Source organism: Abrus precatorius, unplaced genomic scaffold (assembly GCF_003935025.1).
Source record: "Abrus precatorius isolate BTA unplaced genomic scaffold, Abrus_2018 Scaffold4, whole genome shotgun sequence".
Classification (NCBI taxonomy): domain Eukaryota; kingdom Viridiplantae; phylum Streptophyta; class Magnoliopsida; order Fabales; family Fabaceae; genus Abrus; species Abrus precatorius.
The window spans coordinates 18,478,576-18,503,939 of NW_020874384.1; the positions used below are offsets into that span (position 1 = coordinate 18,478,576).

Genomic DNA, 25,364 nt, shown 5'->3' on the forward strand with positions numbered 1-25,364 from the left:
AATTAACTAAAAACATGTTTGTATTAGTTTTGAACTTTGTTTATGCACATTTGAATGCATGTAGCGGGAGAAGAAAAAAGAATCGATTGTATCCCAATGAGTAGTACTCCCTATGTGAAAAATAGGCACTAAAGGAGTCTCACAAAGACACAAACTTGTTTCTTTGAATTTTTTTATGTCAAAATTTTAAATAGTAATTCTTTTAGCTACCAATATATCCTAACCATTGAATTGTTGATTAAATAATTTTCCAATCGTCTGATCAAATATTAAGATGTCTACTCAATTTTTTCTCATAGCTCTATAAGGTACTAGATTTCCCCTTCGGTATCAGTGTCACACGTCTTCTTACCTCTCTTCTAGTCTCCTCAGTCATCGTTCGTTCATTTTCTCCTTTTTGTTGTTGATCCTCCCTTCTCCATCGCTCATTTATGTCAACATTGCACTTTCTTTAACCCATTCCTTCATATTATCTTTTCTTTTCATGCATGACTAACTTATATAGTTTATACTATAATATGCTGTTTTTTAATTACTTGATTATTATTAAGCTAAAATAAAGTTACATCACATATTTATTTATTTATTAAATTTAAAGAGCTATGATTTCCACAATAAAAAAAATACATAATACGTGAAAAATGCATAGCATAATAAGAAAGATAACTAACTTTTCAAAACTCGTTCATTTAACATGACCCATAAAAGTATTATCATACATAATGGTAGATGAATTACGAGACAAGTAGATACTATTAGACAGTAAAAAAATGATACACGTAAAATAATTTAATTTAAATATATTAATGACACAATTTTCTTTATATTCTTATTTAATTATAAATTATTATATCATTAATATATTTGTTTAATAATTTTTTAAAATTGTATATATGTTATTTTTTATATTAATAATATATCAAAATTAAACTACATTTTATAATGTAACTTCATCATTTGAATTTAAGTCCATATCTCATCAAAGCTTAATTAATTAACATTTACTTAATTTTAGATTTGTTTTCATCATAAATATGTAATATTTTATTTTATTTTTTATGGTGAATTCCATAACAATTTAAAATAATTTTATATTTTTTTATGAGTTCTTTATAATGTATTCTTAATATATTTTTAAGCATGAACGTAAAATAGTGTAAATATATAATTAATTTAAACATACAATTAAAAAAATCACCCCATAATCGTAAAAGTAAAATGATAAAGATTGAAATAAAGATATAAATTTAAATTAAATTGAACAAATGTAAACGTGTAGCTTTCAATAAATAACACGAAAAATGTTTATCTCTTTATAGTTAGGTTTAATTAGTGTATAATTTTGACGATATAATGATTTTGCGCGTAAATATTTTAGTGTAAAAGTCTTAACCTTTAAATTATGAAATATAATATTATTTATAGATACAATAGTATATTTGTCTAAAACATGTTATCCAACGTAACTACCTGAAATATCTTTTTATAATTGTTACTGTTTCATGTGATTTTGTCAGCTGTCTTCAATTATGACAACTTTTATTACTTCAAATATTTAAGACAATTTTCAAATGTTTTTTTAAAGTCTTAACACTTAAAATACTTAAAAAAAAAACTTAATCAAATTCTCTTGTCAAAGTGATATTCAATATATTATTGACTTCATGTGCTACAAATGTTAGTGTCTTCTGAAAAACTTTTCAAACCTATTTTTTTAAACCAACTTTAGACATTTTTGGACTTTTATAATTTTACAGCCCATTTACAAACTTGTTAAAAACTTGTTGAAACATATTTTTGATTAAAATATATTTTCTCTAGTTACAAATTTATTTTAAAAACAAATTGAAAACGTATTTTTATTTAGACTAAAAAGTCATGTTTTTTCTTAATCATGTTTTACCAAAAACTTATTGAAAGAGTTATTATATTATTGACTAAATGTCAATGTGTCATAGTTATTTTTTTTATAAAATTATCAAAAAATGTAAAAAAGAATAACAAATGTATTACACAAGATTTTAGTCAAATTTGTCTCTTAAAAAAGTTATAATTTTATTACAGATCTTTCAAAAAAATATGATAAGATTTTTTACGCTTGAAACCCAATTAAAACCTTAATTTCAAGCAAAAGTCATTTTAACATAAAAATATTTCATCTTTTCTTGAACAATATCGCATGAACGAAGTGGTACAACAATATTTCAACTTAATTATTTGATTTTAAATTCAAGGAATGTGATTTAAATAAAGAAAGTATTACAGTTATTTTTTTTATTTTTTCAAGTTAGAAATCAATGCTCACATCTTTTAACAAAAAGTACAGATTTCGATATAAAAGTATAATTTAAATTATTTTAAATACACTTGTTAGTTATATTGAACAAATCATACTCTTTCATCAAAGTTCATACAAAATGTTCAATTTATTTGTTTTAATCAATAACATTTACAATGATACATTGAACTGCACTATTATTTAAAAAACAACATTCAAATTATCACTCTGATCTTGATTTTATTTAATATAACATATTATTAAATATAAATTAAATTTATAATATAAAACAAATCACATCATAAAAGAACTAGAACAATAGGACTTTATGTAAGAACCACCAGCAATGAGAATGCTATCTCTAAAGTCACATGCATTGTGCATACTCCGCGAAACATTCTCAAACTGCAGGACATCATCCGTCCTTCATATTTATCATTAATTATGTAGTCAGTTTTTTTTAAGTTTCTAAAGACGCATATTATAAATAAAGAAATAATACACATCTTAAAAAAAAATAACATTCAATGTTATTAATTTAGTAAATCTAATAATATTTTATTATTTTTAATAAAAAATCGTGTATTCATATTCTTGTTACGTGTCGTTAAAGACACGTTAATTGTTGTTTGATTATAAATATCCAATGGATAAAATATTTTGTCTCGCCTTATCTTATTCTCCATACAACAATTACATATGCCTATATTAACTTTTGGGCAAGCATTTTACGACTGTACTAACGATTTTCAAGCTGATGCGGTCCTTCACCTCAATGAATGCAGATCTTATTTTGGGGTCTGAAAATCGCAGGAAATAAAACTCTGTTCCCTGAAAGATTGGTCATTGGACAATCGTGGGGTCTCACTAGTCAAAAGCGCAAAGAGTGGTTCGTGAGAGAGGTTTGAGTGCTGGAAGACTCTCGTCCCTGCACGTTAGGAAAATACTATATTAATTGGAGTAACGAAGTTTATAGCTACACCTATAAATTTCACGTTCTATTCCTTTTGTCTTGCGATCCATTTGGAATTGGAACAATAAAGCGAAGAGGAAAAAATAGCAAGAAGAAATAAATGAAATAAGCTTTGCCATCCCAACATACTGCAACCCTTCTCCAAATCTTAACTCTTTCCTAGTTTGATTGGTTGGTTGTTTTGCAGATATACATGTTCCATATATGGATAAGGGACTCCGAGGAGTTATGCAATTTTCATCCTCCTGTGTTCATTTAATTAAAATAAATACCCACTCTTAATTGGTTCTCTTGTGAACAATAATGTACTGCCCCTTCGAATTTTTCTAAAATAAGGGGCACAAGAAAGCAGCATCACCTTCAAACATTCCTGACCTTCTATTCTTCTCCTTCTCCCTCTCATATGTTGGAAACATGAAAGTTTATGGAAAAGGAAAATTGCCTCCTTCTCTAGTCAGTGTTTGGCACAAAACTTAACGAAACTCTGCAATTATATAATACACGGGATCTATTAATAAAGGAACACCAAGAAAATTTGAATCAACTTATCTTTTTTATTGATATTGTTTGATTTGTTTCTCTCCAAGTCTTCAATGTATCTGAATTTTCATTTAACTACTCCTATAATCAGGGATAGGAATAAAAACAGTTATTCGATGTGAATATGTCTTCTTCAGAAAAAAAGAAGTCATTTCATTCTTTTTCATTCTTAATAAAGCTAATAAATAAATTTTGTTTTTTATTTTTTCTTCTTTCTCCCATAAAGATATTGAATAGAATGAATTATTTTTTTTCCGTACCACTAAAAATAAAACAAAATAAAGTGATTGTTTATGTTTTAAATATATTTTTAGAATGTGTATATAATTCAAATAATACAACTAAAAAAAATATATAAAAATGAAGCTATCGAAAACACACTCTTCTTGATTTATATATTAATCTCTTGCGTCTTGAACATGTTACGGCATAGATAAGTATATAGGTCAATTTGACAAAATATTGAAAATTAAAAATTGCTATATATATATATATATATATATATATATATATATATATATATAAGATGCAAAAGCACGATATATTTTACATGGAATAGTCATGTGCTTGTACATATAGCTTGGAGGTCATGTGCTAGCTCCTTATTTCTGTTCTATGTTGATTAATATTAATAAAAGGGTGGTCACCGGTCATGTGCTTATGATTTTCCGTTCGTAATCTCCCAAATCTCGTAACACATGTATACTATAAAGAGCAAGAAATCATTATAATCACATGGTGACAAATGTGGCCTATTTCATCACCCTTTTCCTTTGACCCCTTAAAACCAAATCAATTGGCATCTATCTCTGTTTATGTTGTCTAATTTTGGTTCAACAAAGCTGTGTTGTTCTTCCATAACGATGATGTTAGAATTTGAAACTTGTCGGAGCAGCACGGAAAATGGTACATAGGCCTTTAATTTTGTGCGCACGAAGGACAACCATCTTTTTGGAGTGTAGGAATCTATGATCAACAAAAGTGAAAGAAGGTATTTACAAGTAAAATCCAGAATTAACTTTTATTTGAAGAAACAGAAAAGAATTAGTATTGACTGCTCGTAGAAAAGACAGTAAAATAATGATATTCTTTTATACTAAACATAGAAAGTAGCTAAGGAAGTGTATACCTTTGCCCTCAAGTTATGCCATTGGGCAAAGATCGAAAGGGAGGGAGGGATCTTTATATACATTACCTGCTATAAAGCAAGGAAATTAAGTAACTGAATAACCTCTATTTAATATTTATTGCACCACATAGACCGAGGTCGAGATTAGCTGTTAGCTTATATGGCTGAGACCGAGAAGTGATAAAGGAGATGAGAATAGGACATAGATGACGTGGAGTTTTTTGCAGTGTCACGTGATGGTGCATCTTTGGTCACACGACCCACCACTACTTTTTGGCCTTTTAACTTTAAGAAGAGTGAGAAGTGAGGACTCGAATGAAACCGCTAGCGGTGCAAGGCAAAATATTATTATTGGGTCAAATTATTACATCTCTTCATTTTACTACACATATTGTATGATACTAATGAGGTCTTGTAAAAAAAATTAATTTTATTATTAATAAATCACCACTAATGTAGTTTACTATTGTTGCATATTTACTGATTTTTAGTTTTTTTATTAATTTTTGAAATTGTTTTCATAATAATATTTTATATATGCATTTTAAAATATTATAAAATTAATATTAATACTATTAAATAAAAATTTTATGACTTTTCATAAATAAAAAATAACTAAATTATTTCAAGGAAAATAATGGTATTACTTTACTATTTATTATAATATCATTGTCACTGTTACTAATTTAATATCAACCCTTCTTTTAGTATTCCCATCTACCCCTTTTAATGTATCAAATTCTATTAAAAAATACAAGATAAAATCTTGAGTGAATTCTAGTTATAATAACATCATTTGAAAACCGTTTGGTTGTAACTTGGCTTTGCTGAAATGACATTCCCAACCTTAGATGTCTAGCTACATTTCAAGGTTTTCTGAATAGGTTTCCATAAATGCCCTCTCGAAGACTAGACTAGACTGGGACCCAAGCTGAGGCTACACTTCCAATCGTATACCGACAAAAGCTAATAACTCAATTTTTAAAAATTATTTTGACAAAACTTTAATTCTAATTATGTATAATTTTATAATATTTAAAAAAACAGTTTTCACTGTTTATCAGAAATAAAAATAAATAAATTATGAAAACATTGTAAATTTTTTTTAACATTCCCTTTCTATTATATATATTTTCTATTACACCATAAATCATATTTATATTTTTTTCCCTGAAAAACTACAATAAATTAAATTCTATTGACATGGAACATTGGCAATGATATATAATATAAATAAAATTGGATATTTTTGCTAGTACACCAAGATATAAACTTTGTCCAGACAGTTTCTCCTTCCCATAGCAGTTTTTTTTTCCCTCTCTCTCCAATTATTTAATCTTTGTGAAGACATCAAGTCTCAAAAGAAAACCAGTCCGGTTTCCAGTTTGAGCTTAGCTTTAAGGTGTCAAGCATATCTGTTGAATTCCCTTTCACTCCCTATGATGCGCCTCCCTTCCCCAACTGCAGCTTCTGTACTGTTGTTGTCCCATGAAGTCATACCCCATTTCCCTTTCCTTTTCCCTTTCCCTTTCCCCAGCTCAACGCTACACTTATTAGTTTAGCTTTTCCAAATATATATAAATATACATGGATCTTGGTGCGGTGGGTTTGAATGGCTTGGTTGGTTCAGACACCACTGGATTTCCTCCTCCACTTGCTTCAGATCCTCAAACAAAGCACAAGTGGTACGGATCTGGGTTCCTTAATAAGCAAGAGAGATCTGACACCACTGAACATGACTGGAGCATCTCCAAACTTCCCAAGACTACTCATGATGATGACATCTCTGCTTCCAGAACAATGCCGTTCCACCATCACAACAACTTACTGAGATCTAATGCCACTCTCTTTTCTGATGCTCACCACCAACCTCAAATGCTCAGCTTCTCTTCTCAGAAGTCTGAACCTTTGCTAGTGGAGAAGCCTTCCCCAAATGCCACATTCCCATATTCTTTCCACCCTCTATCTAGTTACAACAAAAATACAGGTATTTTATGTGTTATATGCATCAATATAATTTGTTTATTGTGTTTCGAGGGAAGGGACGGGGAATAATCAAGCTGGGATTTTTAGAAGAAAGAAAAGAGAAAAGAAGGGAGATTAGATGTCTGGGGTTTGTTTGTGGGTTTTGGGGAAACGGCATGGCATCCGTTGTGGAAGCTAAAATATGGGGTTGTCACGGTCTGATTCTACAGTATCGGTTGAGGGTCTTTTCATGGAAATACACTAGTGGACTCTGTTTTTGAGTCATGTCAAGAGAAAAGTGAAACAAAAAATTCCAACCAAAATCTCTGTCCTCCCGTTTTAAGGGGACGGATTTTAGTAAAATTTTGTACAGTAAACTATAGGATACCAAAGGAGAAAAGCACATGAAACAAGCTTAGAGCAGCTCAGCTAAAGGAGCAAGAAAAGAAAAAGGCTCCAAATTTTGATTGGTTCTGCACCCTCTTTCTCTAAAATTTTTCTTTCCTTTTCCATCTCTTCCTCACGCGCAAAGTGACCGTTATTTCTTCAATCAAAGTTAGGAAAATTTTCTTATTACTACTACTATAGACTTCTTAAATGTTCCAATCCATTAATTTACCACTCTTCTCCTGCCACTTTTCTTTTCACCCTTCTTTTTTCTTTTATGCTCAGAGGAAGTAACTTCCTTGTCCGTTCTCTTTCTATTTCTTACAAGGTTTGTCCTTATCTCATGGGATATGTTATGTTATTACAGGTTACAGTTCTGGGAACATGCATGGGATTTTAACCGGAACAAGAGGGCCATTCACTCCATCTCAGTGGATGGAGCTAGAACACCAAGCCCTGATCTTTAAGTACATAACAGCCAATGTACCCGTACCATCTCATTTCCTCGTCCCCATCAAGAAAGCGCTTGAATCTGCCGGCTTCTATAACTTCTCAAGCTCACTTCTCAGATCGAATAATGCCGGTGAGTTTATTGTTTTCAAAATATTAAAATTAATGATTTTTATCAACTAATCTTGATAAAATTTTATTAAAAAATATTCACTATATTTTTCTTTCTTTAGTACAACAAAATTAATTATATTTGAGTTAAAAACACATATAACATGGTTAGTAATTTTTCTCAATAAAATATCTTTTGGAACCTCTTAATGTTTATAAAGGTGGAGTTTTTAAGTAAGGTTATGGTTTTGGTGTAGTGGGATGGGGAGGTTTTCATCTTGGATTCTCGAACAACACTGATCCTGAGCCAGGAAGGTGTAGGAGAACAGATGGAAAAAAATGGCGGTGTTCGAGAGATGCCGTAGTGGATCAGAAGTATTGCGAGCGGCATATGAACAGAGGACGCCATCGTTCAAGAAAGCCTGTGGAAGGCCAATCAGGCCATGCCGTCACCGGAACTACTCCTCCAACTACTACAACAACCACAAATGCCACTTCTTTAACAACCATGCATAGTAACAACAATACAGTAATACACAGAAGCACGGCATCCAACAACCTCAGCATTGCACAGCACCAAACTAAGAATATGCAGCCTATTGCATCTGATACTTCTGTGCCTAACAATGTCAACAGGTCAGTGAATAAGTAAGCAAAGAAAGAGAATAATAATTTTTTGTAGTTTATTTGTGAAGTATCTTTACATCTATTTCACAAATCCCCCAATTTTAGATAACATACGCACAGAATTTGTGAATATCTTCTTTTCATTTGTGCGGGAGTCCAAGGACAGGACCAAGGAATCTATTACTACTATTATCGACTATACGGGGCTGATGGTGACTGGTCATTATTAATAGTGGTTGAGATTCCTTTTCGGAAAAAGGTCTTAGGCGTGTCAACTATTTTGTTGCTTTTTCTCTGTGGAAGGAAGCCAAAGCTCAAAAGGGTGCCATTATTTTGGAAACTATGATTTTAATATTTGACTTGAAAATTGAGGAAAAATTATTGAATAAAAATTACGTGAGTTTTACTAAACATAATGACTACAATTTTTTTTTTATTATTTATAACAAATTTTATACTTTCTGCATTTGTAAGATAATAAATATATTTATCATTTTTATATCATATCTTTTTCGTTGAAGCATTAAGAGAGTTAATAGGAAGATATTACTGTTTGGGAAGTACACTTGTTTAAAATTTAAATGGTGATTTCAGCTTCCAATTGCATGCAGGATAATTATGAATAACAAGGAGAATGGCAGCGAGAGAATCCCAGACACTGATGCACTTCCTATGTTGCCTGCCCCTCTTGAACTGAAGCCAAAGGAGACCCCCTTTGTGATTCACAAACAGCGGGTCCCATATGAGGAATCGTCGAGGAACGAGTTTGGGCTTGTCACGTCTGATTCCCTACTTAACCCTTCACAGAAAAACTTCACCTTGTTGAGCAGGAGAAGCTTTGGTTCATCACAAAACACAAGTAACCAAGAAACTGATTCACAACATTCCCTCAGACAATTCATCGATGACTGGCCTAAACCCAAAACTCAGTCTCATTGCTCAGGTGTTTCGTGGCCCGAACTTGACATGCAATCAGAGAGGACAGAATTGTCAATTTCAATCCCAATCACATCCTCGGATTTCATGTCATCCACTTCCTCTCCCACCAATGACAAGGTAACATTGTCACCCCTTAGGCTATCAAGGGAACTATACCCAATTCAGATGGGTTTGGGTGTTGGAAATGCTAATGCTATTAACGAGTCATCAAATAGTAGTAGGCAAACTAATTGGATTCCAATTGCATGGGAGAGTTCAATGGGGGGTCCTCTTGGAGAGGTTTTGAATCTTAGCAATAACAATAATGCAAGTGATCACTGTGTCAAAAACAACTCGGCCCTTAACCTCATGAGTGATGGGTGGGACAATAGTCCTCCCATAGGGTCTTCTCCCACTGGGGTTTTGCAAAAGACAGCATTTGGATCTTTATCTAATAGCAGTGCTGGGAGTAGTCCAAGGGCAGAGAATAAGACCCAAGAAGGAGCCAGTTTGTGCAATGACCTACTCGGTTCAACTCTAGGGAACTCTTCTTCCTTGCCTGCATTGTAACAACACTGTAGAAGCACTTTCCCTTGATTGTGATGAAGCCACCAAGGAGTTGAAGGACAGACAACTTTTTTTTTACTGTGCTGACTTTATTTATTAGCTCAGTTTTTTTTTCCGCTCCCTAATATGGGTAATCTTAGAATTTGGGAAAAAAAAGAATGTTCTTAATCTTAGCCTCATAACTTGTTTGTGTAGGTTTTGCGTTAATTGGCTTTGTGTTTGTTCATGTTTTGTGTTCTGTGCGCGTTTTGGTAAGTTTGTATTCAACGGTACTGGATTTGGTTGGTGTGTGGACTTGGTTTTTTAAGGAGATGGCCAGATTTAGGTCATGTGGGGACTCTGATTGCGTGACGTAGCAGTAAGTATTAATGAGTGTTACTAACTTGTAGGACAGCACGCTCATAGCAACATTATTTGCAAGCAAGCCAGCGACACAAATTTTGTCGGTTTTTTTTTTCTCAATTATTTAAGGTTGACTCTTTTTCATTTGAATTAGCCGTTGCAAGCTCTTCTCTTGTACTTCCAATTCTCAATCTTTTGGAATGAACTGGCTGGCACTGTTGGAAGTTTAGGCATTTGGAAATTATAATTGTTTTTAATTGGGAAATGATAAATTTATTATTAAAAAATAGTTTTTAATAAAATTTTATCATCTAATTATTTAGATTTGATTCTAGGAGTTGACATTAATTCAGTTTTTAATTTATTTTTTGGATTTACCGCCCATAGTTAAGCTCCGGTGACGTTGATTTCTGTGAACTTTTAAAGATTTTACAAATTCTATTACCAAATGAACTTTTTTTATTTCATTAAATTATCACATTTTTGTATTTATTTCCTAATTTTGATATCAATAATTGATGATTATGTTACCATTGCACATTTAAAAATATATATTAACCATCTTTTTTTAATATATTTACGAAGAGATTGTATTGATTGAAATGGCCATAGTAGTCGTGATAACCAAGGTTCAAAGGCTAAGCGGGAATAAGATATTGGATTAACCTGGATTTAAGAATATTGATATAATGTTCAGGAAACATACTAGCACACTAGGAAAGCAAAACCTTTCTTAAAAAGACATTAATAGCTTTTATAAGAAAATAAAATCTCTTTTTTATCCAATAAAAATAATAGAAACTTTTTATTTAAATAAACTGAATTAAACATACGTTTATAGTATGGTTGTGAATGAATTAAATTGGAGAAATCTATAGTTTGAAAGGAATATATAAGAGAAACAGGAAAGGTACAATTAATTCTCTTATATAAGTTAAACTGAATATGTACTTAAGGTGTTTTTAGTTTTATTTATTTAAAAGAAATATTTTCTAGTTCACTTTTTTGAAAAAGTTAAAAAATGATTTTTTGTTTTCTAAAACATTGTATGTAATTCAATGCTGAATAGGATTAAAATGCTGAAAGTGTATGTTTCCTCGGTTGTGAAAATATTAACTCTCATTTCTGAGAAGATAAAATGTATTCTTCACAATATCCAGTGCACGGTTTGACCACCTTGTGAACATCCTTCGAATTTCCCCCATGTTTTTCCTAATGCAGAGGGATGCTGTGATCAAAAGGACTGCATTTCGAAACAATTTCACAATAATAAGGGGATGGTGGAAAATGGTGGAAATGAGAGAAAAATAATATTTATTAAGCCTTTTTTTTGGGTACAAGATATTTATTGAACTTTGAGAGGAGAGAATACGTATTTATAATGTTTTAACAGTTACATAAACTTTTACATTGTTTACATATAATTAAAATGAGACCTAAAATAGGATCAAAGACTTTACCCATCATAGTAAATTTCCAACTAATTCATCACCTAACATAGAGGGCTTCAAGTTACTCCCGTCTTCTTAGTTTATTTGCGTCTCTGTCAATAAAAAGTGACACATTTTTAAAAGACCCTTTCCCCTAGTTAGTTGTTTTTGCTGTCTTGCTACTTTAATTATGAAGACAAGGATGGAACAAAGAATTGGTTCAAGTTTGAAATTACTTATAACACTTTTAATTCTCCTTTCCTGTTCCTCAAAAAGTAATATCCTATATCTCGTGATTGTTAGTTATGTTTTTCAAGGGCCATTATTCTAATTTTTCTTTGGCTCATTTGGTATAGCAGAAATCAGTGACGAAAGAAAATAAGATAATGATGAAAAAAAAAGGAGAGCAGATAATAAAAAACAGCGTAGAAATTCAATAAATTTTTAATGGATAAAAATGAAAGGAAAAAGAAAACGCCTCTCAAGTAATCAAGATGGAAGAGTGCTAGCAACACTTAGTTACATTTTTAAAAAAGAATGTGTTTTTTTTATAAGTATTAACTTTATGATGAAAGCATTTTTTACACACTTATTTTCTTTTTAAAGAGCTAATCATTACTCACAAATTTCATGAAACATTAACGAATGATGTGAAATTTCAGCTTGCTGTTTTTCATGGGTCCCCTTCCACAGTCCACACCAAATGTGTCACACTCTTTACCAATACATGCAATACCACATTTCCTATCTTAAATTCACTATATCCAACATAAACGTGCTCATCTTTGAAATTTTGATTTTGACTGTATTCACTTTCATTTTTATGTTTCAATCAAAATATTCTTCTATCATATAACGTACGAAATTTTATCATTAAGAGTGAATGTTTATATTTGTATTATAACTCAAAATTTCAAATGTGCGTTAAACACATGTTAAAGGATGAATAAATAATATTTCTAATACAAACTTTTATAGTATTTCACATTTTAATAAAAAGTATTTTATATAAACTTTTATTGTATGATATTAAATACTCGTTTTTTTGTGCACGAAATTAAATACTCGTTAAAAATATCATTTTTAAAGTTAAGTATATTTGAAAATGGATGGTTAAGTTACGCCATGAAACCCTTTAAACTAAAATCCAGCCCAACGTGGCACAACAAATGTTCAATACTTGAGCTGGGCCGGAATCAACCTACTCTTTGTCTAGTTGACATACTAAACTCATTCGTTGCCCTAAAATATGGTGTTTTGGGTCTTTATTCTCTGCAACGAATACGTATTTCGCAGACAAACAAATAAATTATTTATTTAATACAATTTAATCTTAATACAGAATGAATGAAAGAATTAAAATGTTTTTAATTTTAAAAAATTATTCAATATTTATTTTCGTCAAGTAAACTAGTGAAATTATTTGATTATAATGGATAATTCACAACATACAAATAAACAGCTGATAAACTCAGCGCGACACAACAGATCCCATCTCCCTGGAATTGTCAATTACCATACCGATATAGCTTCATCTCAATTTTATTCAAAGGTATTAAATCATCAATCATCTATATTATAAGATTTCCATGGAATGTGGCGGTGTGCGTAACCCAAAACTCAATGAATTAGGGTTAGGGCTTTAAACACCACTCAATAAATTTTAGGAGTTGGCTAAACACAAAGCAGTCATGTTGTCAAAATATGCTCTTCAAATCGAAGACCTAACTCCATTAATGATCAAAGCGACGATTAAAAATAAAAATAAAAATAATAAAAGAAATATTTATAAAAGAGGGGCGGTGCTCATATTCTATGGGTGTAAACGTGTCTGTCATGCCATGGCAATAGCATTCAGAACGAGGAATTGTTTTATAATCATCGCAACCAAACCCTTCATTCTTTTCTATGAAATACGAGTAAACAAGAAACAAAAGTGTAGGAAGGAAAGAGATGTGAAGCTTTTAATTGAATCCCACACGCAAGTGTAGAAGAATATAATGGAATGAAACCACAGATCAGACGGCGCCTTCGTCTTCAAGATAGTTTCCCTAAAACGTTCTAATTCACCAAATGACTCTTCTATTTAAAGCTGAGAGATGTCACGCATCGCCGCTCTAAACCCTAACCATTCTCCTTTTTTAGGTCAAGGATTCAGTTGGGCCTTTCACAATATAAATCCAATACAAAATAGGTTTTTCAGATACATGTGTTATGGGCATGGGCTTGCACATTTTTGGACCCATGCAAATTGGGTAAACAGCTATTTTACTCCTCCAACGTCTTCACCTTTTAATTAATAAATACATATTTACATCCTAAAACGTTGATAAAAATAAAATTGTTTATCGATAGTTACCTTAAGAGGACAGCTGGTTTATCATTGCATTGTTTAAAATACTCTGGAGTATATACTCTATATTATTACGTTTCTTAAGGTTTAATTATCACCGTTTTTCGAAAAAGAACGTGATTGATACGGAATCAAATAAGTAGAGGTGAGACATCACCGTCGCCCTATATAAGTTTTGTCCTGAACGGCTTTATTTGTCGCATATTTATCTTAATGTTAAATTTTAAAAATAATTAACGAAAAAAAAAAAACTCTATCAACGCTTACTTGTATGAAACTACAAACTTGGGCAACCAAATGGCATAGAGTCCGAAATTGATTGCTTTTGACATCATTATTATGTGAACTGAATTAGTTTCTTTGGTATATGAATCAAAGTAGTTGAGCTTCGACAGTTACGGCATACCATGCGCATTGTTTATGAAGCAGTGAAGGAATATACCAATATTAAAAATTTGATATTATCGTCATAACGGTTCTTGACGAAGCAAACTGCGTGTATGAGTGTGTGTATATATACTTTGGTTATTCAATGCAAAAAATAGACGTGACGAACATAGCAGGCAATTAAAACAAGGTCCAGCCTTTTCCTAACAATGTAAGAAAAGTACGTATGTGATATAACATGATGACTGTTGTTTATTAGAGTCAATCATCCCACAAGTAAAAGAACATTTTCATGGCATGTCTTGCTCGGGAGTTGATGATTTTATCAAAGTAAACTTTACAATTCATAAAAAAAAGTTGAATTCATCTTATCTCTCAGTTTTAGCTATAAAAAGATAAGAAATGAGTTTAAAAAGTGTGAAAATATAAACAAAAAGTATAATTTTGTTGGGTAAATAAATGAATATAGTTTATAAATAGCGAAAGAAACAGAAGCGGGAGTTGGGCCATACTTTTGGGGAATATGATGGCAGAAATATGGGTCTACATGGAATAATATTCTGCTGTCAGCCCTCACCCAAGTGTTTGTTAACATTTTGGCCCATGGCCAGTTTCTACGGTTGCAAAATTAGATCACTATTTGTCAAATATGGCATGAAGCCATAGTGTTTCTTACTCGTTTCTTTGTCTTCTCCCAATGAATTAATCCACAAGTTATCTCCTTCTCCAACAGAATTCGGATTATTTTATAATCAAGAAACTCGTGACATGCATAACCCCCTTTCATAAGAACCTCATTAATATAAATCACATATAGCGAGCAGCAATTCAAACACACCATGGAACACACCGAGTACAACACACACAACTATACCCCTAATGATGTTTATTTTCAAAAAAATGTAAATGTTCCTTTCTCATGGGAACACAAGCCTGGTCTCTCCAAAGTCACTCATCAACTACCCAACAATGACACAAGGCGTAGTAACTTAGTGCTACAACCTCCTCCACGTTCATCAGCTAGGATTGGGGTTAACAAAAATCTTCGAGTTGAGGACACAGAGGGTCCTTCTACTCTATGTGCAGTGCAACCTTCTTCCCTGAGAATTAGATCGTTTCGATTGGAGAGTCAGAATGAAGACCCCTTTGTCCAGGCTTACAAGAAATGCACCCAAAGCCCCAAACGCAACTTTATGCCTAAACGATCCAATAAGAGAAATAAAAATAATGGATCTTGGCCCAACATTATCAAGTACGTGCATATTTTTTCTTGCAAGTTCTCTGGCGATGTTCTGAGCTTGGTTTAGTTAGTTGTAATCGCAAATATATAGACAGCAGTTAAAAATTAAACTATATATAGTTAAAAATTAAACTATATATTTTTAATTATTCGGGATATTTTGTTTCTCAGCTGCAATAAACTATTGTTATCGGTTTACTTTTTATGTTCATATCAAATTAATAATACTTGGAAGCAAAACTCAAGTTACAGCAACAAGAACAACAGTTTCGTTAACAACAGGAAGTTAGGAACACTGGTTCATCGGGTATCGCTCACCCGAATTTCAAGTTAGAACCGTCAAAATAAATAAAAATTATTGGCAATATATGAAAAAGAAAATAGTAAGCTCTGTTTCCATTATTATAGAAGGGGAAAAGGAAACTTATTTGTCACAATGATTAGAAGCAAGAATATACACAGCCGTCTGATTTACCATTAAATTGATCGAAAAAAGAAAGGAAAAGGAAACAGCCACGTCCTAATTTAGAATACTATTTCATGAAGTTTATGAATACAAAAGCTTCCTACAATAATAACTCACAAAAGTCATGGTTTGAAGAATAAAACAAATAGTTACAAAAATAATTTTGATAACTATGATCTCCTAATACTAATCGAAAAAAATAATAGTCATATAAGAATTTTAAAAATAAAAGTGACAAATAACTAATTGATTCAACATTTCATTTTCGTCGGCTACGGGAGGGGCAGGGAAGAGCCCAAATTATTTAAACATTTTTCACTGTGGTAGTATTAACGGAAGCAAGATTTTAAGGGGGAAAAATCTTTTTTATCTTCTGAATATCTTTTACTGTGATTTCAAGGGTTGATATATATCGTCTGAGAATAAGTGAAGTGCGATATATTCCTCAAGATTAAGATTATTATTAACTTGTTATTAGGATATGTTATATATATATATATATATATATATATTAATGAAGTTAGTTTTTTTTTAAAGAATATATTTATGTTTGGTTGTAATATTGCGTAATGTTTTGTTTTAAAAAGTTTTTACATCTTATGAAGAAGTCTTCTTCTGTATGCATAGAAATATAGTTTGAAAAAATAGAAGGTGAGTTTTGTGATTTTTTAGTGGTTATTTAATTAAGAAAAACGCACTCAAACACTAAAGTATTTTTGTTTTTTTCCAGTATATGAGCCAAGTTACCATTAATATTTTTTCAAGCTCTTGGTGGCGCAGACCGTCTGACATGGTCTTCTTCTTCCAACTTTCGTTTCAAAGGCAAATTATAATTATCTATGCTCACATTTTACGTGCTTGTGCCTTGAGATACGATGTCTGTTAAGAACTATTACTGTATATTGTAACAAATATAAAAAGCCTTAAAGACAGAATCAAACTTGATTCACCACTCCAATCATATATATAAGGTAACTATTAGATAATTAGTCAACCAGGGTCTCCTTCACCGGGTAACATACGCTTTTCATGGGAAAGAAAACCCGGTGTACCCAAGGTAACTATTTGCTGAAAGTTTCCCAAAAGAACACAAGTTTGTGCCGCACAACGCAGATAAATAATATTGATGTGTTTAACTTTTTAATTTATGTTGCTTTGGAGACATACACCGTAAAAATCAAGTTAACCAATAAATAAATAAGAACTTTATGTTTTTAAGTCCATGTCTTGCAAATTTAACGAATAAATTAGTTAAAAGTTGAAAGAACAGCTAGAAGTTTAAAACTGATAAATATAAAATAATAAATAAAATATATGAATTCACAGTATAATTTTGATTATTTTATATTATAAAGAAATAAAGAGTGTGTGTTGGAAAATTTATGAAATTAAAAAAAGATAAAAGAAGAACTACAATAAAATAATAAATCTGCTAAAGAAGTATTTGCTCAATCGCTACATAAAGCAATATTAAAAAAAAAACTTCTGATTTTTTAACTGATATATTAACAGTATTATTTATCATTTCTCTTAAAATAATTCGAGAGATTGTTGGTGATGAAAGTTAGAGTATTTCTATTATTTTGACGGACAACATATTTGGTAATAAGTGAAAATAAATCTATTGCTAATAATTATTTTTTTGCAGACCATATATTTTTTAAAATAAAATGGCAACTTAATTAATTATCTTACCAAAAAAATTAATTAAGGAAAGGATTTATTATATAAGGGAAGGCGCCAAAGTAAGTGACTGCGTATAAATAAATTTGGTTCCTCTCTAACATATCACAACGTTCTCTCTACGCGAAAGTAAGTGACGCATTGTAAATTGTATTTCTTTGTTTCTATATTTTTTTAATACTAGTTTGTTTTTTGGTCGTTGTTGTACTTGATACATTTTTATTTCTCTTTATGTCGCCAAGCAAACCTGCTAACTTGGAATAGTAGATTAGATGCTAATTGAGTTTTTGGTCTAAGGTGTGTGAGGAAATGTTATCAAGTTGTCATGGATATTTTGGAGTATATTCTTGCAATAAAATTGGTCACACAAATTGCTTGAGAGAGTAGCTATGTGTAGATTTGCACTACTTGGAATATTTATTTGAAAATGAATCCTGCAAATAAAATTTAAAGCACTAACGAGGTAGAAGGGGCAGAAAATGTTGCATCTCTGAGTGCGGTTAGTTAAACATGGTGAGTACGATATCTCTATCATGGAGACGGAGCTATGAGAGTACTACACCTCAGTTCTATGCATGTCTTGCCACGCCTACATTGGGCAAAACGGCATCTTTATCGGAAGGAGAATGGCTGAACAGCAGTGCGTGCGAAATCATCATTTTGTCCCCACAAAAAATTTAAATAGTCTGTTGAACCCGCACTTGTAACTTTCACTACCCATTCATATATAAAAAACAACAAGATCAAATTTATTGAATCTGTGCAGATTTTGAATAGATGTTAAAGCATTTTAATTTTGTATAATTTAAATTATATTAATTAGTTTCATCAGAGACATTAATTAAACAAATAATAATTAAAACATTTTATTAGAAATATATTACAAATTATTATGAGAATAGTAATATCTTATTTTTATAATAAATTGATTTATATTAAAAATATTTCTTTTAGATTAGCGAAAAAAAATTTCTTTTAATAATATTTTTAGGAACTTGCTAGTTTTTTTTGCTCAGGTGACACAACAAGTGATCATATTGGTGCAGGGAAAAAAGCTGGTTAAATGAGTTAAGTTTCATTCTCGGCATAAAGAATGATACCACATCTACCATGCCATCGTCAGTGTCCAAATTCCACTGGGAGGGTTTTGAGTAAATTTAATGTTTGATTTCGAAAAAAAAAAGACAGCGCAACACATCATTTAAGAAGGAAGGGTCAGAAATGGGCAGAAGACATTCAATTGATAAAATTCCATTACTACAACAATGTTGGCGGCAAATTTCCAATCATATCCGAAACAATTTCACCAGTCACGCGTTCCAAAATTGCACCGGCGATCTCAACGCAAATGTGTCTCACTTGCGGCTTTAATTCACTCCACTCATCCATCGAATCCAAGTAATCCAAAGTCAGCAAATAGGTAAGATTTGTCTCATTTTTTCCACCTTGTTCACTCCATTTCGTCCTTTCCCAGATTAACTTTCCTAACTCCTCAGGTTCCCTGAATTGTCTATAACCTTGCTCTTGCCCTCTATCATCTTTTCTCGAAACATTCATTGTAATTTCTCTAACACAATCAAATAGAAGTTGTTTTGCCTTACATAACAACGTTTTAGATTTCAACACATGACAAACATTTGGATTGGGCCCAGGCCCAAGCAGCTCTCGCAATTCCTTACTACCCCCTTCTCTCTTTGCTGACCGAATAAGCGAACTCCATAGAGCGGCTGATAATAGCGAATCCTCGGTGATTTTCTCGGGTACGAGGACACAGCAATTGCTTATTCCATGTCCCATTCCCGAAACATCCTTATTCAGTGTCTTGTGCGTCACAGAAACTGGTAACATAAAAGAATTGTTAACCAATTAAAAAACGTTAAAACACATGATTATAACAACCAATAAAACTTGCTCTTTTGAGATTGTGGAACAGGGCTACCTTCTAAGCATCGCTGGTGGTGCTTTTCATTGTCGTTTGCCTCCTGGCTTTGTTCGTGAGAGTAACAAAACCAAATTAATACATGTTTTTTTTTTTTTCCATTAGCTTTTAAGGGTACTCGAGAATTTGAGTTCTTACCTATGTAAATCTCCAATATCGTTGACCCTCGAAGCTTGGCAAGTGTCTGAAGAAAACAAAGGTTTGTCTCTATGTGGCGACATCGAGATTCCATCTTCATCAATATCTGAGCATGAATTGTACACGGTTGAGCTTGTAGCGGTTGAGAACGAGAACCGATCTGTTTCCAAAGTTGTAGCTACATGAGGAACACTAACATCAACATGTTCGTTTATGGAGTCAGTGTCAGAGTCCCTAAATACGATACAGTTTTGGTTGTGAAAAGAAAGTTTCTTGTGTAGTGCTGTTAGGACTTTGGAGAACGGAAAGAGATTCTCTTTCTTTTTGTTTAAGACAAAACTTGTTGCCCATCTCTCTGAACACTTGGTTGATTCTCCATTTGGGCTTCGTCTTGTTGAGTACCCTCTTTCTAATAGGTAAACCTCTAGGATGAAAGGTTCCTGTTGCTCCTTTAGAAATTCGACGAGTTTTTTCGCTGGTTTTGCTGTTGCTGAACCCATAGAAGGGGGTGGAGGGTTTTGAGTTCAAATAATGGAATTGGGTAGGAATATAAAGGTGTGGAAATTAAATGGGGGCGTGATAAGGAGCAGAGCAATCAATTCGAATAGATAGTATATCTGACGCAGTTTGGGACACTGCAATTGTAGATATTACTAGGATGCTTCAGAGTTTGGGAGTATGTGATACACTGTGTCTACATCAGTTTCTATGGCTTTATTTTTCACCTCCTTCCTCTTCTGTCGCTTGATTCTAACTACCTAAAACTTTCATATACCTGCAAATTCCCTACTCTGTGTTTGGCATTTTGAACTACTAATTTAGTTTTTGAATTTTGAGTGATTTGAACAATAGATGTGGAAATTGTCATAAATAGCCCCTCTCCTTCCATCTGCCAAGTGCCATCCTTTCATTTTCTTTCATCAATGCTGATGGTTTAAATTTTAAACTTTGAATATCTAATCAAATTAAAAGACTTTTTTTTTTATTACTATTAAGAACATCCATATTCCTACGCATGATTTAAAGTATTAATTATTTTCCATTCAAAATTTAAGAATATGTTAATTGATATTTTTAAAATATACATATCAATTAAAATTTAAAAATATGTTAATAATTAAAATATACATATAATTTTTATGTTAATTATTACAAAATTTAATAGCTTTTATTGATATGATAATTTAAAAAATTAAACAGTGTATTTAATTTTTTTTATATTTATAAATTTATTTTCTATAACATGTTTTGTTATTTTATTGCTCTCTTCTTTTTATTCATTTCACACATTCAAAATGGACGTTACCATGTCAATTTTTTAAGTACCATAGAGATAACACGCGATGCTTTTGCCACGACTTACGCGTATTATTGGTGTATCACTCAATGTTCTTAATCATTGATGTATGAGGACCTAATGGTAATACTCCACTGATTGATGGGTATTACTCACCTTTTAAGAATGTCTTCGTTGTGTGTGAACAAAATATTTTAGGGGAAAAGGCTAAAAGTAAGACAATTTATAATTGATAAATGTCAAGGTGGGAACATAGAACGACGATATGACGAATGCAATTGAAATGACATTTGAGTTCAGAGTAAAATTTAGGTGTTTTTAATATATTTTTGTGTTATTTCATAATTAGAATTAAAAATAAAAAATGACCTATAAATTATTGAAATAAAATTGAATTTTAATTCAAAATAATATTAAAAATATTATAAAAATACATCTAAATTTTATTCTTTAATTAATGTAAACAACTCTCACTTATATGAGTTTAGTTTTGCTTATTACTTATAATTAAAGAGGACAGGGGGATTAGATTTGATTAAAAACGGCACCATGATTAAAGGCAATGCAATTATGATTTGTGGACGGTCTCCAATTATAATTTTCAAACGCAGTACTACCATTAAATATTATTTTTGTATTGCTAGCATGCAGTCTAATCCTAACTTACTGTGATTTTGCGGTGTCACGGTCACTGACATTATTTCGTGTCGGTTTTTTTTTTTTCAAATAAAATTGTTAAGATTATCGATTTTTCTCTACATACAGAGTTAACAAATCATTTATTAGTTTATATAAGAAAATTATTGTTCATCTCATCGTCCCCCAATCTGTCCTTACTTACAAAGTTACTATTTCAAATATAGCTTCTTCTTCTTTTTTTTATTCGAAACAGACGATTTACTATATCAAAAACTTTATTAAAAAAAACTAATAAATAGTTTATTTTAATATATTATCAAATTCAAAAAAATATTTTATTTTATTTTTAAACAAATTTTAAGTAATTATGGTAAAAATTATTAAGTTCGAATTATATAACAAATTATAATTAAATAATAACGTATAGTATATTTTAATTGAATGTTTTTTTTTTAAATGTAGTTACATAAAATTGATCTTACGATGACATAATTATCATATAAATATTATTCCATCAAAATTGAGCAAAAACAAAACATACACAAAGTTTTTTTTTTCTTTTTTGGCGTAAAGAAAAATGAAGAACATAAATATTTTTCTTTTGTTAGGTCTAGTGTCATGGCATCAAATTTACTAAAAGAAATTAGTGAATATGTAATGTAACAAATGAAAAAGCAAATTGAGCTGCTTTCACGCATTACACAAACAATATTGCTTGATGGGAGATCAATTTCAGTTGTCTTATTCAGAATTGGTTCTTTACATTTTACTCTTAGTACGAGACATTCTTTATTTTCAGACTAACCTACTTTATCAAGTGGTTTTCCATTAACTAAGATATAAACAAAACTAAATATAAAATCATAATGAACCATTGATATATTAATGGAGTTGCACATAATAAACTTTGAACTACACTTCATCTCATTTCATAATTTTAGCATGTGTGTGCTGATTATTGTGAAAGTTATTGATCATGAGTGCGCTGAATATTATGACAAGCATTTTTAAGTTCGTATTGTTATATTTTTATTTTTATTTTTTGCATTTCTTGTTATTTACAAGGTTCATGTGTAGGCCGACTGATGGGCTTGTAAAATATGGTCTCTCGTTGGATTATGGTGTTAAGTTCTTTTTTGTTCCTTTTTTTCCCCCTCCATTGTTTATGTCCAATTTCCAGGAAATTATTCTAAACAAAAAAAAAAGAAAAAAATTATTCAAAACGTTGTTGCACAGGATAAATTTATCGTTCTCTGGGCCTTTAGCTATAGTGTGTGTGTGTGTGTGATTTCGGTAAATTTTTAAATAATATATGATTAATTTTTTTACTTATAAAAAGGATTGACCTATATTGTATATAAGTGATAATCCATTAATCCTAAATAATAAACTTTTTTTCCCAACCTTCACACCTAAAAACCAGAACAATGAAATGACTAGAGGTGGTTTAAAATTAGTAATTTGTCGAATAACATGAATAGGAATTCGCACTTTACATTTAATTCGTTAATTTTTATTATTTTTTAACAATACTTTCTTTCTTAATCTAAATTACGTTAGTTTGTCGTGGATAAGTTTTTTAAACGAAACAGCATTGCTCGTAAAATTATTTTCAAAAACTTTTAAGCAAACGGTTTTTCTTTCTTTTAACTAAAAAATAGTTTTTAAAAATGTTACAGAGATTGCATTTAAAAAGAATAGTGACACAATCAGAGAGGCCCTAAGGTTCTGGAAATCGTATGCCTTTTTGTTATCTATCGGATCTTAGATATAGATTGGTACGTGCCACCCACCTTGCGGTTTTTTGTTTAGTTTCCTTTTTTGTTTTACAATGTAGCGTACCTCTCTCTCTCTCTCTCTTTCCCTAAAAATCTTTCTTTAATATAGCAACCTAGTTTTAATTCCAAAATTCAATTTCCAAAAATGTTTAAAATATTGTTAATCACGGTGCAATTGATTTGCATTAACAATTCCTTAAAAAAAGAACAAGTTTTAAGTTTTAGGTTTTTGATATTATTATTAAAATTAAGACATTTCCTTAATTACTATAAAAAATGTTATTTATTAAAAAATAAAAAAATATTAAGTAATCAGATTTTTTATTAATATAATATTTGGATAATTAAAATAATTTATTAGTGTGAATTTTGAAAGTTTATAATAATAAACAATGTATTACTTTAATATTTAATTTATTGATAGTATATACTGATATTTATATTGATATGATATATCATATTGTTAATATAAATTCATAATATTCATATTAATATTTAGTTTTTGTTAGAAAATTTATATTAACAATAATTAATCGAATGCCAAACTGTTTATAAATGGTATTTTTTAAGAGCTATACTAATTTTTTTAATACATTTTAATATAAAATTATTAGAAAATTATTCATTCACTCTTTACAAATAGTATCTTTACGTCACTAGTTAAGAAAATTCTAAAAAAGGTGTTAAAAGTACTATGTTATTAATATTTTTATAATACACAATCATGAGCTGATATAGCTTATTATTGTCTTAATGATAATTTTCTATAGTTAAAGCTGTCTTACAAGCCATTGTCAGTGCTTCTAATCCGCATTATTAGGTCAAAAGATAACAGCCCTCTTTATGTAAACTTTAGAATAAAACAAATGTTTGGTTAGCTCTAAGATTATTATTATTAATTTTTAAATAAACATGTTATTTCTAAGAACTTGCTTCTGAAGAAAGTGGAATAAGCACAGGGCAACCGTACGAGGTCAAGCAACAACGAGAAGACACTAATCGGACTATAACACTTAGGGATCGTGTTATGTCGATTTGGTTTTGTGTGAATATCCCTTTTATTTTTATTTAAATTTTCTTTTAAACAACTTTCTGTGATGATTTTGAGGATTTCATGGGGGCTACAAATCTGAAATTCAATTCCATTCTCTGAACTTGGAGAAAAAACACAACTAGTTCATAAAAAAAGTTTGTAAAAAACGGAGACTGTCCATGACTCTAATATGCATATTCGTCTTTGTTCATTTCGTCAACGTTTTCTTATAAGTTTTGATCATTAACGCGTGCCCTGTGTATTTCTCTTTCATATGAGAAAATTAATATCAATGACTATTATTAAAAGGCAACATTTAATTTAAAAAGAATATTTAATTATGAAAAGATCGTTTAAAGTTTAACTGGACCGATAACATGGTTTTATCTGATGGTCAAATCACCTTTAACACAGAAATTCTTAAATCAAAATTAGAATTGATAAGTTTTCAATTTTTGTTTTCTTCATATTTGTTAATTTTGTTCAAGAATTTGTTCTCAACATTGTTTAACAAGTTGATTCTAAATGACAAGTAATTCTAAAATAAATTCACTCAATAACTATTACATAAACAAATATTGCTAAAATTTTAACAAAGATTAGTTGTTAAATAAATATGAATAAAATAAAAAATATTACAAGGGAAGAAAAGGTCGTAAACATAGATTGTATGCAAACAACAGGTTTATATATA

General features: G+C 30.6%; 2 protein-coding genes and 1 non-coding gene across 3 annotated transcripts; 1 reads left to right on the forward strand and 2 right to left on the reverse strand.

The window, feature by feature from the left end:
- The first annotated feature begins 6,263 nt into the window (after positions 1-6,263).
- LOC113865097 (growth-regulating factor 1-like) lies at positions 6,264-10,328 on the forward strand. The gene is made up of 4 exons (XM_027499461.1): positions 6,264-6,907; positions 7,640-7,855; positions 8,091-8,469; positions 9,072-10,328. The coding sequence occupies exons 1-4, from the start codon at positions 6,508-6,510 to the stop codon at positions 9,946-9,948; spliced, it is 1,872 nt and encodes a 623-aa protein (XP_027355262.1). The 5' UTR covers positions 6,264-6,507; the 3' UTR covers positions 9,949-10,328.
- A 3,190-nt stretch (positions 10,329-13,518) lies between these two features.
- Positions 13,519-13,608, reverse strand: LOC113866419. Its single transcript, XR_003505058.1, has one exon. It is a non-coding gene; the product is annotated as a small nucleolar RNA snoR8a (small nucleolar RNA).
- A 5,495-nt stretch (positions 13,609-19,103) lies between these two features.
- On the reverse strand, positions 19,104-20,757 carry LOC113866255. Its single transcript, XM_027501134.1, has 3 exons — positions 19,924-20,757; positions 19,786-19,832; positions 19,104-19,684 (listed from the first exon to the last, which is right to left on the reverse strand). The coding sequence occupies exons 1-3, from the start codon at positions 20,421-20,423 to the stop codon at positions 19,104-19,106; spliced, it is 1,128 nt and encodes a 375-aa protein (XP_027356935.1). The 5' UTR covers positions 20,424-20,757.
- Positions 20,758-25,364: the final 4,607 nt, after the last annotated feature.

Coding starts and splice junctions, on each gene's coding strand:
- LOC113865097 (XM_027499461.1), top strand. CDS start 6,508: ATGGATCTTGGTGCGGTGGGTTTGAATGGCTTGGTTGGTTCAGACACC. Junction 6,908..7,639: donor TAGTTACAACAAAAATACAG/GTATTTTATGTG, acceptor ATGTTATTACAG/GTTACAGTTCTGGGAACATG. Junction 7,856..8,090: donor TCTCAGATCGAATAATGCCG/GTGAGTTTATTG, acceptor GTTTTGGTGTAG/TGGGATGGGGAGGTTTTCAT.
- LOC113866255 (XM_027501134.1), bottom strand. CDS start 20,423: ATGGGTTCAGCAACAGCAAAACCAGCGAAAAAACTCGTCGAATTTCTA. Junction 19,833..19,923: donor GATATTGGAGATTTACATAG/GTAAGAACTCAA, acceptor TCACGAACAAAG/CCAGGAGGCAAACGACAATG. Junction 19,685..19,785: donor CCACCAGCGATGCTTAGAAG/GTAGCCCTGTTC, acceptor TTATGTTACCAG/TTTCTGTGACGCACAAGACA.